Below are 17456 nucleotides of genomic sequence, written 5' to 3'. Positions count from 1 at the left end.
CCACTGGAGAGGCAGCAGCGGCAGCGCCACAGCTCTGCCCAAACCTCCCCCGAGGGTGGGCACCACGGAGGGCATGGTGGAAGCCACAGAGACCTCCCAGCACAGCCCTGCCCCTGGGCACCAGCTGCGGCCAGCCCAGCCCCGAGCAAGGGGCAGGAGCCAGAGCTGTGTGTCCTGTGCCTGAGATGGGACAGAGGGACAGGAGCCAGAGCTGTGTGTCCTGTGCCTGAGATGGGACAGAGGGACAGGAGCCAGAGCTGTGTGTCCTGTGCCTCAGGTGGGACAGAGGGACAGGAGCCAGAGCTGTGTGTCCTGTGCCCCAGGTGGGACAGAGGGACAGGAGCCAGAGCTGTGTGTCCTGTGCCTGAGATGGGACAGAGGGACAGGAGCCAGAGCTGTGTGTCCTGTGCCTGAGATGGGACAGAGGGACAGGAGCCAGAGCTGTCTGTCCTGTGCCTGAGATGGGACAGAGGGACAGGAGCCAGAGCTGTGTGTCCTGTGCCTGAGATGGGACAGAGGGACAGGAGCCAGAGCTGTGTGTCCTGTGCCCCAGGTGGGACAGAGGGACAGGAGCCAGAGCTGTCTGTCCTGTGCCTGAGATGGGACAGAGGGACAGGAGCCAGAGCTGTGTGTCCTGTGCCCCAGGTGGGACAGAGGGACAGGAGCCAGAGCTGTGTGTCCTGTGGCTGAGATGGGACAGAGGGACAGGAGCCAGAGCTGTGTGTCCTGTGCCTGAGATGGGACAGAGGGACAGGAGCCAGAGCTGTGTGTCCTGTGCCCCAGGTGGGACAGAGGGACAGGAGCCAGAGCTGTGTGTCCTGTGGCTGAGATGGGACAGAGGGACAGGAGCCAGAGCTGTGTGTCCTGTACCCCAGGTGGGACAGAGGGACAGGAGCCAGAGCTGTGTGTCCTGTGCCTGAGATGGGACAGAGGGACAGGAGCCAGAGCTGTGTGTCCTGTACCCCAGGTGGGACAGAGGGACAGGAGCCAGAGCTGTGTGTCCTGTACCCCAGGTGGGACAGAGGGACAGGAGCCAGAGCTGTGTGTCCTGTACCCCAGGTGGGACAGAGGGACAGGAGCCAGAGCTGTGTGTCCTGTACCCCAGGTGGGACAGAGGGACAGGAGCCAGAGCTGTGTGTCCTGTACCCCAGGTGGGACAGAGGGACAGGAGCCAGAGCTGTGTGTCCTGTACCCCAGGTGGGACAGAGGGACAGGAGCCAGAGCTGTGTGTCCTGTACCCCAGGTGGGACAGAGGGACAGGAGCCAGAGCTGTGTGTCCTGTACCCCAGGTGGGACAGAGGGACAGGAGCTCTTGACCCTGCAGGTCACCTCCAGGGCCCTCAGCTCCTTGCCCACTCCCTGCCGCAAAGGCGAAGCTGGTGTTGGAGGAGAGCCTCCCGCAGGGGCTGCTGAGGACTGGGACAGGTCACCCCAAAGCGGGATCCCAAAACCGGGGGGGAGGTCCTCAGCCCTGAGAAGGGGCAGAGCCTGCGAGCAGGTCAGGTCTGAGGAGCTCTTGGCCCATCCCAGGCTCTGCCCCCTTTGGAAAGCTGCCCAGCAGGCACCACCCGGCTCAGCCCTGGGGGCTTCTCCTCCCGGCTGGAGGAGGAAAAGCCCCCCCGCAAAAAAACCCCACCCCCCACCCCCCAGAACCAAACCTCACACACGCTCCCCACACCCCCAAACCCGAAATCATCATCATCAGCTCCAGCACAGCCCAGAGCTGGCAGCTGCCTGGTGGGGAAAAGCAAAAGCAGAGGAACTCAACCCCCTGTGCCCCTCCGAGCTGCTGCCCTCGGGCAGGGCACTGCACAGCCTGCACAGCTCCTTCTGCACACAGGACTCAAACCCAAACCAGCCCCGACCCAAAACCTCATCCCCCAGACCCATCCAAACCAACCCACTGCCTCCTGCCCACCCTGCCCCTGGGGAAGGGAGCGAAGGGCTGGCTGCAGGCTCACTGCTGCCTGCAGGCTCACTGCTGCCAGCACCGCAGGGCTCTGCAGACACCGAACTGCCCTAAGGAGCTGTTTGTGCTTCCTGCCCTTCTGATCCTTCCCTTCCCCTCCGCGGGAAGCTGCCGGCAAGGCAGAGACTTCCCCATCCCCTTCGCTCTGCTCAAAGCAGCTGCATCTCTTACACGCTGTCCCTCTCACTCTCTCACTCCTCCTCTCTTTCCCTCCTCTCACACTCTCCTTCTCTCTCCCTCCTCTCACTCTCTCTCCTCTATCTCCCTCTCCGTCCTCTCACCCTCTCTCCCACCTCTCACACTCTCTCTCTTCTATCTCACTCTCTCCCTCCTCTCCCACTCTCACTCCTCCTCTCCCTCCTCTCACACTCTCCTTCTCTCTCCCTCTCACCCTCTCTCCTCTATCTCCCTCTCCCCCTCTCTCCCACCCTCTCTCTTCTATCTCACTCTCTCCCTCCTTTCATTCTCTCCCTCCTCTCACACTCTCTCACTCCTCCTCTCCCTCCTCTCACACTCTCTCTTCTCACTATCTCACTCTCCCCCTCCTTTCATTCTCTCCCTCCTCTCACACTCTCTCACTCCTCCTCTCCCTCCTCTCACACTCTCTCTTCTCACTATCTCACTCTCCCTCCTCTCACCCTCTTTCCCTCCTCTCACCCTCTCTCTCCCTCCTCACACTCTCCTCTCTCCCTCCTCACCCTCTCCTCTATCTCCCTCTCCCTCCTCTCACCCTCTCTCCCACCTCTCACACTCTCTCTCTTCTATCTCTCTCCCTCCTCTCACCCTTTCTTTCCCTCCTCTCTCCCTCCTCTCACACTCTCTCACTCCTCCTCTCCCTCCTCTCACCCTCTCTCTCCCCCTCCTCTCACACTCTTTCTCTTCTCACTATCTCACTCTCTCCCTCCTCTCACCCTCTCCCTCACTCCTCTCACCCTCTCATTCCCTCTCTCTCCCACCTAAGCAGCTCCAAGCAGGAGGAAGGGGCAGAACCCCTACCCATCAGCTCCTGGCACAACCACCCCTCCCCACTCAGCACTTCCCGAGGTTCTCCTCTCTGCAGTGGGAATTCTCTTCCCCTTTGAAGCACGGGGAGGAGGCAGAAAGAAGCTCACCAATGGTACCTTGGTTTTATTTCAGCTCTGTTGTTAAAGTCTGGTTGGACAACATCTGCAGCAGGAGGAGGAGGAGGAGGAGGTGGTGGTGGTGTGGGGGGGAGGGAGGTGGAGGAAGGAAAAAAAAATAAAAGGAAGGGAAAAAAAAATCAAATTAAAATAAAATTTATGTTAAAAAAAACAAAACCAAACCAAGTCCATGCCCAAAATTTGCCTCCAGACAACCAAAATAAAGGAATCTGCTTCTGGAAAGGAGAGCAGGAGTGAACTCTTCCTCCTCCTCCTCCTTTCCTCTCCTCTCTTCTCCCCCTCCCAAAAAAAAAAGAGCTGCTGCCAGGACATGCAGTGCCAGCCTGGCAGGGAGGCAGCTCTGTGCCAGCCTCCTCTGGCAGCAAACTGCCACCAGGAATTGGTTTCCTCTTTCCTTTAGAAGCTTTTTTGGGGGGAGGAAAGGAAGGAAAAGGAAGGAAGTTAGAAGAGGAAAAAGGAGCTGGGAGGGGAGGGGTGTGTGAGGTGTTCACTTCGGCTCTGGGAGGTTAAAACCAGGGAGATGATGATGAGGAGGAGGATGGGGAGGATGGTTCCCACTGCAGAGTTAGGGCAGGAGAGGGAGGAGGAAGGTTCAGAGCCTAAGAGATCCTCCCCAGGAGCTGGTCTTGGAAGTTGGAGGCTTCCTGGAGGGCAAAAAGAATCCAGGTGGGATCAATGCCCATGGGCCACATCCTGGCTCTCCACAACCAGGCCCAGCTCCCTCTGCAGCCAGATTCCTGCTTCCTTCTTTCACTAAGGAAATCTGGGGGGTGGGGGAGGAGAGAAACACCTCCCCCCCCCCAAAACAGCTGCTCTGGAGCCCCCAGACTCTCCCCAGCCACCCCAGAGCACTGCCCCCACCAAGCACTGCTGCTCAGGTGGTGGACTCCCTCCCTTCCCCAAGGTGGGGGCTTGCTCCCTTCCTCCTTCCTTCCCTCCCCTTGTGGGGGTTTGTTTCCTTCCTCCTCCCTTCCTCCTCCCTTCCCTCCCCTTGTGGGGGTCTGTTTTCTTCCTCCTCCCTTCCTCCTTCCTTCCCTCCCCTTGTGGGGGTTTCCTTCCTTCCTTCCTTCCTTCCTTCCTTCCTTCCTTCCTTCCTTCCTTCCTTCCTTCCTTCCTTCCTTCCTTCCTTCCTTCCTTCCTTCCCTCCTTCCTTCCCTCCTTCCTTCCTTCCTTCCTTCCTTCCTTCCTTCCTTCCTCCCTCCCTCCCTCCCTCCGGGGAGGGTGAGTTTCTTTCCTCCCTCCTCCCCTCCCACTCGGGGGGGGTGTGTGTGTGTTTCCTTCCTCCTCTTCCTCAGTGGTTGCCTCCCTCCTCCTTCCCCACTCTGCTGGCTCACAGCACGGAGCTCTCCCCCAGCTGCAGGGGACTAACCAAACACAAGAAGAATTTGACCAGTGAGACTTTCCCTCCTCACCCCCACCAAAAAGAGGGGGACCCTACCCTGGGGGAGATGGAGGGCTGGGGGCTAGGGGGTTGCCCACAGGCAGCTTGAGCAAGGAACAGAAGAAAGGAGCTCTGCAGCAGCTGAAATGAGGACCAGACCCTGCTCTGGCTACAAAAACAAACCAACCAAATCAGGTCGTGTGGCTAAGGGTGGAGAGAAAGAGAGAGAGAAAGAGAGAGAGAAGTGGGGGAGAGGAGGGCGAGCCCCAGCAAGGTGCAGCTCAGTAGGGGACTCCCCTGCCCCGTCCCCCCCGCGCAGGCACTCGGCCGGGCCCACGAAAGGGCTTCCCGTAGGAAGCAGAGGCCTGGCTTGGAGCAGCCCAGCTGGGAGCTGTCCCTGTCGCCGAGCTGGAGCTGGTGGCTGCCGGTCCCAGCTCGGGGTAGCTCTGCAGCTTGGCCTCGGCGTGCAGCAGAGAGTTGCTGGCGGCGGCGCCGCTGCCCTCGCCTTTGCCCAACGATTGCCCCACCGAGTGCAGAGCTACCGGGGCCGGGGGCACCCTGGTGAAACGCAGGTCCTGGTCCCCTGGGAATTGGACAGATCCTGTGCCCTGGTAGGTGTTGGTCTCCCCGAGGTGGCTCACGGAGCCCAAGAAGGTCCTGCTCTTCCCCGCGGCTTGGCTGGAAGGTTCTAGCAGCGTCTGGCCCGAGCTCGGCTCCTCGCAGCCGAAGGAGCCCTCGGAGCCTTCGGTGCTGTAAGTCCTGGAGGAGTGGGACCTGCTGTAGTCCGAGGCTCGGGGGGGGTGGTGGTGGTGGCCCAAAGGCTCTGGCTCTTGCTGGGAGAAGAGCTGCAGCAGGGCAGCAGTCACGGCCGGGGTCAGCTCCGGGGCGGCGCTGCAGAGGTCTCCTTCGGACAGAGGCGGCGGCGGCGGCGGTGGTCCGGGGGGCTCAGGGGGTCTCTTCTCTGGTGGGAGAAGGCCAGGAGGACAGGCTGTGGAAGGGGGACTCCTTTTAAAGACCATCATCTCAAAACATCACCCCAACAGACAAGAGAAACAGTGCTGGGGACACCAAGACACCCCCGACCCGACCCGACCCCCTCCGCTCCCCACCGAAGCAGCCGCACGGCCGGGACGAGCTGCAGGGGGGCAGGGAGAAGGGCTCCAGGCTGGAATTCCATCCAAGAGCAAGGCACAAGTTCCTGAAGGGACTTCACTTCCAACCCCTCTCTTTGCTCCCAACCAGTCAGCAGCAGCTGGCCCAACACCTGGGCACCCCCGGAGGGGATTTCTGCTCCAGGATCAAAGGTTAAGGCGAGCAGGAGGCAGCCACAGCCTGGCACAGGCTGCCCATAAGAGTCTCCTGAACTGTGCTGGTGCCAGGTGCTGGTGCCAGGCTCACCTGGCTGGCAGCTGCTGGAGTGAGGCTCCTATGGGTTGGATTAAGAAAGCAAAACCCAGCCCCACACCCACCCCCAGCAGCTCTGCTCCTGCCTGCACCCACAGCAGCCCCCAAGGGAGTGGGGGGCGCCCTCATGTCCCTCCCCCCCTCTTTGCCTCTCCCCAGAGCTGGACCAACTGTGCCTGCTTTAGGATCTCTGATCATGAACATTCCCAGCCTAGAGCCCAAATCTCAGTCCAGAAATCATGGAATGGGTTGGAAGGGACCTTCAGGATCATCCAGCTCCAACCCCCTGCCGTGGGCAGCGACACCTCCCACCAGCACAGGGTGCCCAAGGCCTCAGCCAGCCTGGCCTTGAACACCTCTAGGGAAGGGGCAGCCAGGATGGCCCTGGGCAACCTGTGCCAGTGTCTCCCCACCCTCACTCTCAACAATTTCTTCCCCATCTCCACTCTCAGTTTCCCCTCTCCCAGCTCAAAGCCATTCTCTCACCCTGACACTCCCAGCCCTTGGCCAAAGTCCTTCCCCAGCTCTCCTGCAGCCCCCTCAGGTGCTGGATATGCAAGCTTCAGACTGACCTGGAGCACCAGCAAACCCTTTTGCCCCCCTCCCCTTTCCCCACGGCTCAGCCCCCAAGTTACAAAGACTTCTGCTTCAAAAGGAGCCCTCCTGTGAGAGCAAAGCTCCCTCACCCCCCACCCTGCTGCTCTCACTGCGGGGGGACTCCTGCTTTTGGGGCAGCAGGAAGAACAAAACAGCCTGGGGAGGAGGTGAGAAAGGCCAGGGCAGAGCTATGGCAGTGCCAGGGCTGGAAAGGACTCTGCTATGGGGAGAGGGCAGCCTCAAAAGGGATGGGACCTTCCCCCAGAGCCTGGCTCCAAAAGGGCCCTAGAGCATAGCCCCAGGAGCCTGGCTCTGAAGGGCACCCAGAGCATAGCCCCCCAGAGCCTGGCTCCAAAAGGGCCCCCAGAGCCTGGCTCCAAAAGGGCCCTAGAGCATAGCCCCCAGAGCCTGGCTCTGCAGGGCACCCACAGCACAGCCCCCTCCCCCGAGACTGGCTCCAAAGAGCCCCCAGAGCATAACCCCCAGAGCCTGGCTTCAAAAGGGCCCCCAGAGTATAGCCCCCAGAGCCTGGCTCCAAAAGGGCCCCCAGAGCATAGCCCCCAGAGCCTGGCTTCAAAAGGGCCCCCAGAGTATAGCCCCCAGAGCCTGGCTCTGCAGGGCACCCACAGCACAGCCCCCCAGAGACTGGCTCCGAAGGGCCCCCAGAGCCTGGCACCCAGAGCCTTGCTCTGAAGGGCACACAGAGCATAGCCCCCAGAGCCTGGCTCCAAAAGGGCCCCCAGAGCTTTTCTCCCAGGTCTCAGGAGAGCTCAGCTCCAAAAGGGCCCCCAGAGCCTGGCTCCAAAAGGGCCCCCAGAGCATAGCCCCCCAGGAGCCTGCCTCCAAAGCCCCCCCAGAGCTTTTCTCCCAGGTCTCAGGAGAGCTCAGCTCCAAAGGGCCCCCAGGAGCCTGGCTCCAAAAGGGCCCCCAGAGCACAGCCCCCCAGCAGCCTGGCTCCAAAAGGGCCCACAGAGCACAGCCCCCCAGCAGCCTGGCTCCAAAGCCCCCCCAGCAGCCTGTCTCCAAAGGATCCCCAAGAGCTCAGCTCCCAGATCCACCCCCCCTCACCAAACCAAACTCCCTAACTGCTTCCAGAGCACCACAACTGACCTCACTTCCCCTTCTCTTTCCCCTTTTCCACCACCACAGAAGGATCCACCCAGAAAGGGCAAGACCCACACAAAAAAAAGCTATTCCCTGCCGAGGAGACCTGCCAGAAGGCCACAACCACCCTGAGTGCAAACCAAATCAGCTCCTCCAAGCAAGTTGGCATTGAAAATAAAAAAAGTGGTTCTTAAAAAGGTCAAACTTTATTGTGAAAACCAGGAAAGCTTCCCAGCCCCCACCCCCTTCCAAACCTCCCCCTCCCCACTTCCAGACCTGGATTTGCTTTCAAATCCAGCCAAGAGGAAAAAAAAGAAAGCACAACCCCCAAATAATAACAACAAAAATGAACCTCCCCCTCCCCCCCCATACACACACAAGGAAAGAAAATCTCTTCAGGTCATGGTCAAGCCAAGCTGCTGTTTGAGAGGGGGTGAAAAAGGGGGTGTGGGGGGGGTACAGAATCTCATTGAGAGAGAGAGAGGAAAAAAAAATCATCAAGAGAACAAAGTTCTTTAATTGAATCTGCTGTGGGATAACCTAATTGGAAAGGGGAGAGGGAGGAGGGGAGGGGGGGGAAAAAGGGCTGGGGGGGCCAAAATAAACCAAAAAAAAGGGGGGGTGGGGGTGGGGGAAAGAGAAGCAGGATCACAACTGGCTTGTGGTGGGCGAGGGTGTTGAAGGCACCAGAACACAGCACACCGTTGAGCTACATTGCAGAGAGGAGAGGTTGGGCCAAAAGAGGCTGCCTGGAGAGTCTGAGAGACAACACTCAGGAGGCTCTTCTCTAGAATTTGGTGAGGTCCTCCCAGGATGTGGCTAATAAAAATCCAAACGAGAGCAACAGAAAAGACACAACAACAACAAAAAAAAAAGAGAGAGAGAGAGAAGAAAACAAAAAGAAAACAAAACAAAAAACACAGACATGGAGAGATGGGTTTGGATTTGGTTTTTGTTCATCACACTCACCTCTGGGGGGGTGGGGGGCAAAAAAAAATGAGAGGAAGGAGATTTATTGCTTCAAATGGGGGACCCCTGAGGTTCTCTGCAAGAGCCAGAGGCTGGCTCCAGCTTCACAAGGGGACTGAAGGGCTCCAAGGGTAACTCTACAGAGGAGGCTTTGAGGGACACAAGCTTTGCTCCCTCCCTCTTCCAGCACTCTCCACAGGTTCAGTCTCTCACCAGCAGAGACTCTTCAGTCCCTCTCCACTTTGCCTCTCTGAGGGGGAAGGAGAGGGATAGGGAAGAGGAGAGTTGGGACAAATCAGGATGGGAAAATCCACAGCAGGGTGGGGGGAGGGGAAGGGAGCTCTGGAGCTTCAGCCAGTCCAACCCCTCCTGCCCCAGCAGGGCACCCACAGCAGCTTGCCCAGCAGCACAGTGCCCAAGAGGGGAGTTGGCAGCTCTGCACACAAGGAGACTCCACAAGCTCTCTGGGCAGCCTGCTCCAGGCCTCCAGCACCCTCACACCAAACAACTTTCTCCTCCTGCTTAGGTGGAACCTCCTGGGCTCCAGTTAGTGCCCAGTGCCCCTTGTCCTGCCCCCTGGGCACCACTGAGCAGAGTCTGGCCCCAGCCTCTTGTCCCCCACCCTTTAGCTCTTGCTGAGCATTGCTCAGATCCCTTCTGGGGCTGCTCTTCCGCAGGCTCTCAGCCCCAGAGCTCTCAGCCTCTGCTCCTCCCAGCTCCAGCCTCAGCACAAAGCCCATCCCAGGGCAAGTTGATCACCAGGGAGATCAGAGCAAGACCTGACCCTTCAAGTCTCCATTTTTGGGGCAAACCCCAAAGCCTTTCCTCTTCCCTGTCCCATCCCCAGAGAACACCAACAGAGGTTCCACACTGAGGGGAGGTGAAGCAGAGCAATAAGAAAGGTTTTTGTGTTAAGTTCCTGAGCAGTCCAGCACTCAGCACAGGCACTGGGCCAGAGCCTGCCTCAGTCTTGGGTTCTGAGGCTTGACCACAGCAGAGCAACTTTCCTCCTCCCTCCACACCCCCTGCCCACAGCACTCTGACATCTCTGCTTCTCTTGGCCACAGGCAGACCAGGAGCACTCATCTGAGGCATCCAGATTAGCCCTGCACAGAATCACAGCATCCCAGCATGGCATGGTTGGAAGGGACCCTCTGGAGCACAGCCAGGCCAAGCCCCCTGCCAGGGCAGGGGCAGCTAGAGAAGGGCACTCAGGAACACAGCCAGGTGGGGCTGGAAGCTCTCCAGAGATGGAGACTCCAGCACCTCTCTGGGCAGCCTGCTCCAGGGCTCAGCACCCTTCAGTTCCAGAAGCTCCTCCTCATGTTCCACTCTGTGCCCATTGCCCCTTGTCCTGGCACTGGGCACCACTGACAGCAGCCTGGCCCCATCCTGCTGCCACCCACCCTTGAAGGATTGCTCAGCACTGCTCAGACCCTCTCAGGCTGCTCTTCTTTAGGCTCCACAGCCCCAGCTCAGCCTCTCCTCCTCACAGAGCTGCTCCAGGTGCCCTCAGCATCTCTGCAGCCCTTTGCTGTGCCCTCTCCAGCAAGTCCCTGCCCCTCTTGAACTGAGAGCCCAGAACTGGACCCAGCACTCCAGACACAGCCTCCCCAGGGCAGAGCAGAGCAGAGCACAGCAGGAGAGAAACCTCCCTCAGCCTGCTGGCCACACTCTTCTTATGCACCCCAGGATGCCCTTGGCCTCCTTGGCCACAGGGGCCCTGGGCTGGCTCCTGGTGCCCCTGCTCAGAAGGGGCTGGGTTGGAAGGGACCTTCAAGCTCATCCAGTTCCAACCCCCTGCCATGGACAGGGACAGCTCCCACCAGCCCTGGCTGCTCAAGGCCTCATCCAACCTGGCCTTGCCCAGCTCCAGAGAGGGGGGCAGAGGAGCTGACAGCCCCCCAGGTGCAGAAGCAATGCAGTGCAGCTTTACCTGTGCTTTCCTCGGGGTGCACCGTGGGGGTTTTCCGCGCCCCCCGCTGCTGCTCGCTGCTCTTCTCCCCGTTGCTCTCCTCCAGGGGCTCCTGGCTCTTCATCAGCTGACTCAGCAGAACTGCCAGCACGTTCTGCATGTCTCCCTGAGCACTGCCTGCTTCTGGAGTTGCCTGCTCCTCTGCTAGCTGGGCCTCTGGTGGTGGCTCCTCTATGGCTTCCTCTGCCGCCGCCGCTGCCGCCGCTGCCGCCTGCGACTCCTGCTGCTGCGTGGTGGCTTCTGTCAGGGCATTGATGGACTGGTTGAGAGCCTCCAGCTGCTGCTGCATCTCGGGGTTAGAGTGGACATTCAACAGCTGGGCCATCTGGGAGACACTCAGATCAGTCTGGCTCTGCAGCAGGTTCAGCAGCACGGCCAACTCGCTCTGGTTCAGCTGCTGGGTGATGTCCCCGAGGCCTGCAGCCAACACAAAGAAGCAGCACAAAGAAGGTTGAGCACTGCCACAGCTCGCTCAGAGAGGTGGTTGAGGTTCCCATCCCTAGGGATAATCCAAGTGAAGCTCAAGAGGGCTGCTCTGGGTGACCTGAACTAGTTGAGGATGTCCCTGCTGATGGATTGGATGCCCTTTGGAGGTCCCTTCCAAGCCGGGCAAGGACACTGCATATGGCAATCAACATCCCAGAGGGCAGAGAGGCTCCAGGAGGATTCGGAGATAGTCTGCTGAGGTTTCCACCATCAGCTGGTCCCCTCCAGCCTGCTCTCGGCTCCAGCAGCACTGCAGCAGCACCCCGTGGCACTGCACATGCACTGCACTCACCCGAGGCTGCGCTGGGCACTGCTCTGCCAGCAGAGGGGAAAGCTTCCCCTTCACCACCACCTCAAAGCTACCCACACCAAGCGAAGCCAAAGCTCCCTGCCAGCCAGCTGAGGGCACCTCAGGAAACCAGCACCACTCAGAGCAGCGAGCTTGGGAGGTGTGATGGAGGTGGAAGCCCTCAGCCCACCTCAGCAGCAGGCCTGGCAGCAGCTCAGCCTCTCCTGAGGCCTCTGTTCACTCCATGGATCCAGAGCATTCCCCTCCCAGCACCAGGATGGAGCTGAGCTGCTGTTTGGGCTGGAGGAAGAGTTTGTTCCAGCGAGGCAGCAGCAGAAAGGAGGTCAAGCAGAAGGCTGAAAACTGCCCTGGGATCACAGAAGGCTCTGTCCTGACCTGCAACTACCCAGGATAGCCTAAAATACAACCCCTGAGTGGGCACCACCTCCCCTCTGCCCCACAGTGGAGCTCAGCCTCCTGAGAGCCAAGGGCCAAGGCTGTCCCTTCACACCCCTAACCAACTCCAAGTCAAACTCTGGGGGGAAAAAGAGTGCCAAGGTTTGAGTTAGGAGCTGCCAATGCTGGTAGGCAGCTCAGGAGGTGCCAGTCACTTCTCTCAGCTGCCTGCTGTGCCAGCCACCACCTCTGTGCCCACCTGCACACCCCCTGCAGCAACAACTGCTTTCCTGCTTGGCAGCACAGAGCACACAAAGGGAGCCTGAACCCATACCTGGGGTTTTGGGGGTCCTGGCCCAGGCAGCTTTGGGCCCAGGAATCAAAATCCCTCTCCCCCAACCATCTGCCAGCCATAAGGAGGGTGGTTGGAAGCAGTGCACAAGTCCTGGGCCTGCAAGGCTTTAGGAGCAAGAGATCTTCCTCCCTGCAGCAGGGTGCAATAAGCAACCTCTTTCCCCAGCAGCCTGGCACAGGCCATGCCTGAGCTTTGGCATCACAGAACCCAGCAGGCTGGCAGAGAGCTCCAAGCTCCCCCAGCCCAGCCTAGCACCCAGCCCTGCCCAACCAACCACACCATGGCACTCAGTGCCCCAGCCAGCCTTGGCCTCAACACCTCCAGCCATGGGCACTGCACCACCTCCCTGGCAGCCCATTCCAGTGCCAATCACTCTCTCTGCCAGCAGCTTCCTCCTCACATCCAGCCTGACCCTGCCCTGCCACAGCTTCAGCCTGGGGCCCCTTCTTCTGGCCCTGGGGGCCTGGCAGCAGAGCCCAACCCCACCTGGCTACAGCCTCCCTGCTCTGCCCTGAGCCTCCTCTGCTGCAGGCTGCACCCCCCCAGCTCCCTCAGCCTCTCCTCACAGGGCTGTGCTCCAGGCCCCTCCCCAGCCTTGCTGCCCTGCTCTGGGCACCTGCCAGCACCTCAGCAGCTCTCTGCAATGGAGGAGCCCAGAGCTGGACACAGCACTGCAGGGGTGGCCTGAGCAGTGCTGAGCACAGGGGCACAAGAACCTCCCTGCTCCTCAGCCAGCCCAGGATGCCATTGGCTCTGCTGCCCACCTGGGCACTGCTGCCTCCTCTGCAGCTCCTCTCTCACAGCACCCCCAGGGCCCTCTCTGCCTGCCTGCTCTCAGCCACTCTGGCCCCAGCCTGCAGTGCTGCTTGGGGTTGTTGTGGCCAAAGTGTAGAACCTACCCTTGGCCTTCTTCAGTCTCCTCCCCTTGGCCTCTGCCCACCCATGCAGCCTGCCCAGGTCCCTCTGCAGGGCTCTGCCACCCTCCAGCAGCTCCACACTGCTCCTAGCTTGGTGCCAGCTGCACACTCACTGCTGCTGGACTCAATCCCCTGCTCCAGATCATCAATAAAGACACTGCCCAGGCCTGTGCCCAGCACTGCTCCTTAGGGCACACCACTAGTGCCAGCTGCCAACAGTTCAACCTGCAGCACCTCTGTACAGCCTGTGCATGGCTGTGGCCTCCAAAGCCTCTTCTCTGGTGCTTCACTGGCCTAAAATGATGCAAAGTCTCCTTTCAGCATCCTCTGGGTGATGCTTCAGAGGCAACAATCTCCCATTCAGACTAAACCCACAGCTAGAGGCTGCTGGAGGCAAGCACACTGCAGCCAATGGTTTTCACAGCAGAGGAACAAAAGGAAGGGGAAGAAAGTCAGGAGAAGAAGGTTCTGGAATGGTCCTTCTGTAGAAGCAGAGATGCAAGAACCAGGCTGGCTGCCAGCAGCTGGGGGTGGCCTACAGGAGAGGTGGGGAAGGGTTTGTAGTGCTGGGATGAGGGGGAATGGGTTGAAACTTGAGGAAAGGAGCTTGAGGGTGGAGATGAGGAAGAGATCCTTGCCAGTGAGGGTAAGGAGACTCTGGAACAGGTTTGCCCAGGGAGGTTGTGGAGCACAGAAGCACCAAATGTGATCTTTGATCCCATTCTGTGCTCCACAACCTCCCTGGAGGTGTTCAAAGCCAGACTGGATGAAGCCTTCAGCAACCTGAGCTGATAAGAGATGTCCCCATGGCTTAGAGTTTGGCACTGGCTGATCTTAAAGGTCCCTTCCAACCCATTCTATGATGATAAAACAGATCCAAAACTCCTTACAGGCAGCCTGGAAGGAGCAAGGAAAAGCTTGGATCAGCAGAAACCTTTTGCAGCCCTCCAAGTTGAGCACTGACCTACTGCATCTGTAGCTCCAGGCTCAGGTTTGAGCTGGGCAGGCTGTGGCTGCACAGGACTGCTGTTGCTGTTGTTCTTGGCAGTGTCTGTGCTGCTGACAGAGGTAGCTTCTTTCCTGGACACTTTGGACACTGGGGGTTCTTCCACTGCCATCCCACTCTGCCGCTGCCGCCGGCGCTTCTTGCTCCACAGCTCGTGGCAATCCTGCCAGTGGGGAAGGCTGGAAGAGAGGACAAGAGGGAGAGGTTAAGGAGCAAGGGAAGGAAAACAGTGGAGGTGCTGGAGGAGGTCCAGAGAAGGGCAATAAAGGTGGTGAAAGGCCTAGGGAATAAATCTGATGAGGAGCGACTGAAGGAGCTGGAGATGGTTAGGGTGAGGAAGAGGAGGCTGAGGGGAGACCTCAGTGCTGTCTGCAGCTAGCTGAAGGGACACTGTGGGGAGGCTGCTGCTGGGGATGGTTAGGGTGAGGAAGAGGAGGCTGAGGGGAGACCTCAGTGCTGTCTGCAGCTACCTGAAGGGACACTGTGGAGAGGCTGCTGCTGGGGATGGTTAGGGTGAGGAAGAGGAGGCTGAGGGGAGACCTCAGTGCTGCTTGCAGCTACCTGAAGGGACACTGTGGAGAGGCTGCTGCTGGCCTCTTCTCTGCTGGGGATGGTTAGGGTGAGGAAGAGGAGGCTGAGGGGAGACCTCACTGCTGTTTGCAGCTACCTGAAGGGACACTGTGGGGAGGCTGCTGCTGGGCTCTTCTCACAGGTCACTGGAGACAGAACAAAGGGGAATGGCCTCAAGATGAGGCTGGGGAGGTTTAGATTGGACATTAGGAGGGAGTGGTCAGGGACTGGAATGAGCTGCCCAGGGAGGTGGTGGAGTCACCCACCCTGGAGGTGTGTAAGGGTGGTTTGGATGTGGTGCTTGGGGATATGGTTTAAGGTGAATCCTGTTGAGCAGGGATCCAGGCTGGACTTGGTGATCCTGAGAGGCTTTGCCAGCCTGGATGTTTCTGTGATCTCCAGTGAATGCCCCCCAAAAAGATCACAGAAGGTTCTTAGGGCTTTGAGAGGATGATGGAACTGTTTGGGTTGGAGAAGCCTTCTAAGATCATGGAGCTCAACCACTGACCCAACAGCACCCACAGAGCCCACTGAGGGCAGCCCTGCCAAGCTTTGACAGCCTGGGGGGGCTCTAAGACAGCAGCTTTAGTGCTTTTTGTGGCCAGTGCTGAGCTCCCCAGTTCAAGAGAGATAAAGAAGTGTTGGAAGAGTCCAACAAAGGGCTAGGAAGAGGCTGTGGGGCCTTGAGCAGCTCTCTGAGGAGCAAAGGCTGAGAGGCTGCAGAAGAGCAGCCCCAGAGGGGATCTGAGCAATGCTCAGCAGAAGATAAAGGCTGAGGGGCAAGAGGCTGGGGCCAGACTCTGCCCAGTGGTGCAGAGGTTCCATCTCTCAGTGGTGCTCAGGGACAGCACAAAGTGGACCCCAGGAGGTTCCATCTGAGCAGAAGAAACTCCTTTAGTGTGAGGGTGTTGGAGGCCTGGAGCAGGCTGCCCAGAGAGGTTGTGGAGTCTCCTTCTCTGTAGAGCTCCAACCCCACCCCATGGCATTGTGCTGCTGGGCAAGCTGCTGTGGGTGCCCTGCTGGAGCAGGGGGGGTTGGACTGGGTGAGCCCTGGAGGTCCCCTTCCAACCTTGCACACAAAACAGCTCAAGCAGAGCTTTGCAATCAGCTTGGTTGCAGTGGCAGAGCAGAGCTGCAGTGTGACACTGCTCCTGCAGCCACTTCATGACTGCACAATGAGCATCAGTGAGGTCTGCTCAGCCCTCTGGGGGGCAGGGGACAGAGATGTGCTTCTTGTGTACCTTCCAGTAGAGTTCTGAAGTCCCTTACAAGCATCATAGAATGGAATCAGAGAGTGGTCTGGGCCAGAAGTGACCTCTAAAGGTCATCTAGTCCAGCCCCCCTGCAGTCAGCTGGGACATCCCCACCAGCCCAGGTCACCCAGGGCCTCAACTCAAACTGCTCCAGGGGAGGGGCCTCAAACACACTCCCTGGGCAACCTGTTCCAGAGCTCCACCACTCTCACAGTAAAGAACTTGTTCCATCTTCCCCAGGCCAGGCAGAAGACCACCAGCAGCTGGCTCAGTCACGATGCAGAGAGGAGAACACAGAGCCCAGAACTTAATTCTGACTAGAAAATAACCCTCAAGGCCAAGCCTGTGGCTCCTTCCCAAAGCTCATCAGCAGAGATGCCCACCAGGACCCAGCAGAGATGCCCACCAGGACCCAGCATCACTGAATGTCAGGGGCTAGAAGGGACCTCCAAAGCTGATCCAGTCCAACCCTCCTGCCAGAGCAGGATCTCCTAGAGCAGATCACATAGGAACACACCCAGGCAGGGTTTGAGTATCTCCAGAGAGGAAGACTTCACAAATCCCCTGGCAGCCTGTGTCATCCTCACAGGGAGAAAATTCCTCCTCATGTTTAAATGAAGCTTCCTCTGCCTCAGCTTCCACTCAGTGCCCCTTGGCCTGGCACTGGGCATCACCCAGCAGAGCCTGGCTGCAACCTCCTGCCGCTCACCCTGCACACAGCCTGGAGGAGAGGCTCAGGGCAGAGCTCACTGCAGCCTGCAGCTGCCTGCAGGGAGGCTGTAGCCAGGTGGGGTTGGGCTCTGCTGCCAGGCCCCCAGGGCCAGAAGAAGGGGACCCAGCCTGAAGCTGTGGCAGGGCAGGCTCAGGCTGGATGTGAGGAGGAAGTTGTTGTCAGAGAGAGTGATTGGCACTGGAATGGGCTGCCCAGGGAGGTGGTGCAGTGCCCATGGCTGGAGGTGTTGAAGCCAAGCCTGGCTGGGGGCACTGAGTGCCATGGTGTGGTTGGTTGGGCAGGGCTGAGTGCCAGGCTGGGCGAGCTTGGAGCTCTCTGCCAGCCTGCTGGGTTCCAGGATTCAATCTCCTCCTCTCCAAGCTCCAGAGGCTGAGCTCCCCCAGAGCTGGCTGAGGGGGTGGCAGTGGCACTTACTCTGGAGGTGCCATTTTGCTGAGGTCAACATCCTTCAGGAAGTCACTCTGCAGGGCCTGCTCTGCCGTGCAGCGCTTGCCAGGGTCCAGCGTCAGCATGTGGTCCAGCAGGTCCAGAGCAGCTGAAGGAATGCTGTGGGAAGAGTGGGAAAACATTTGGCAAAGGCTTGTCCTGAACAGAGGGAGAAGCCTGCCCCAGCACCTCAGAGCAAAAGGAAATGCCTGCAGGCAGAATTGGTTCTCATCTGCTGCTGGAGGGCATCGGCCGGGCAAAGCCTGAGGCCTGAGCTTTGCTCCTTGGGAGGAGCAGCCCCCAAAATCCCATAGGATTGTCAAGCAATTCCCACTCTGCCCTCAAAGAGCTCCTCTCTGAAGGCAGGCAGCTTCAGCACTGACACTACCATGGCACCAAGTGGTTGGTCCCCAGCTACCAGGGTCTTGAGCTGGCAGAGGAGCTACTTCAGAAGGGAACAGTGACCCCAGCCCAGCCTCCCCCA

The 17456-nt window shown here is 59.2% G+C and overlaps 1 protein-coding gene across 1 annotated transcript in view; it reads right to left on the bottom strand.

Moving 5' to 3' along the window:
- Window positions 1–4316: 4316 nt before the first annotated feature.
- The window catches only part of CDK12 (cyclin dependent kinase 12), a 34135-nt gene continuing 20995 nt past the window's right edge, over window positions 4317–17456 (bottom strand). Inside the window, 4 exon segments of the mRNA XM_064174032.1 lie at window positions 4317–5480; window positions 10503–10958; window positions 13949–14169; window positions 16961–17092. Coding sequence (XP_064030102.1) covers window positions 4774–5480; window positions 10503–10958; window positions 13949–14169; window positions 16961–17092 — 1516 coding nt within the window. The 3' untranslated portion in view covers window positions 4317–4773.

This window comes from Pogoniulus pusillus, chromosome 40 (genome assembly GCF_015220805.1).
Source record: "Pogoniulus pusillus isolate bPogPus1 chromosome 40, bPogPus1.pri, whole genome shotgun sequence".
In the NCBI taxonomy this organism is placed as follows: Eukaryota; Metazoa; Chordata; class Aves; order Piciformes; family Lybiidae; genus Pogoniulus; species Pogoniulus pusillus.
The sequence above is the reverse complement of the archived record's forward strand: the minus strand, read 5'-3'. Positions and strand labels throughout refer to the sequence as shown.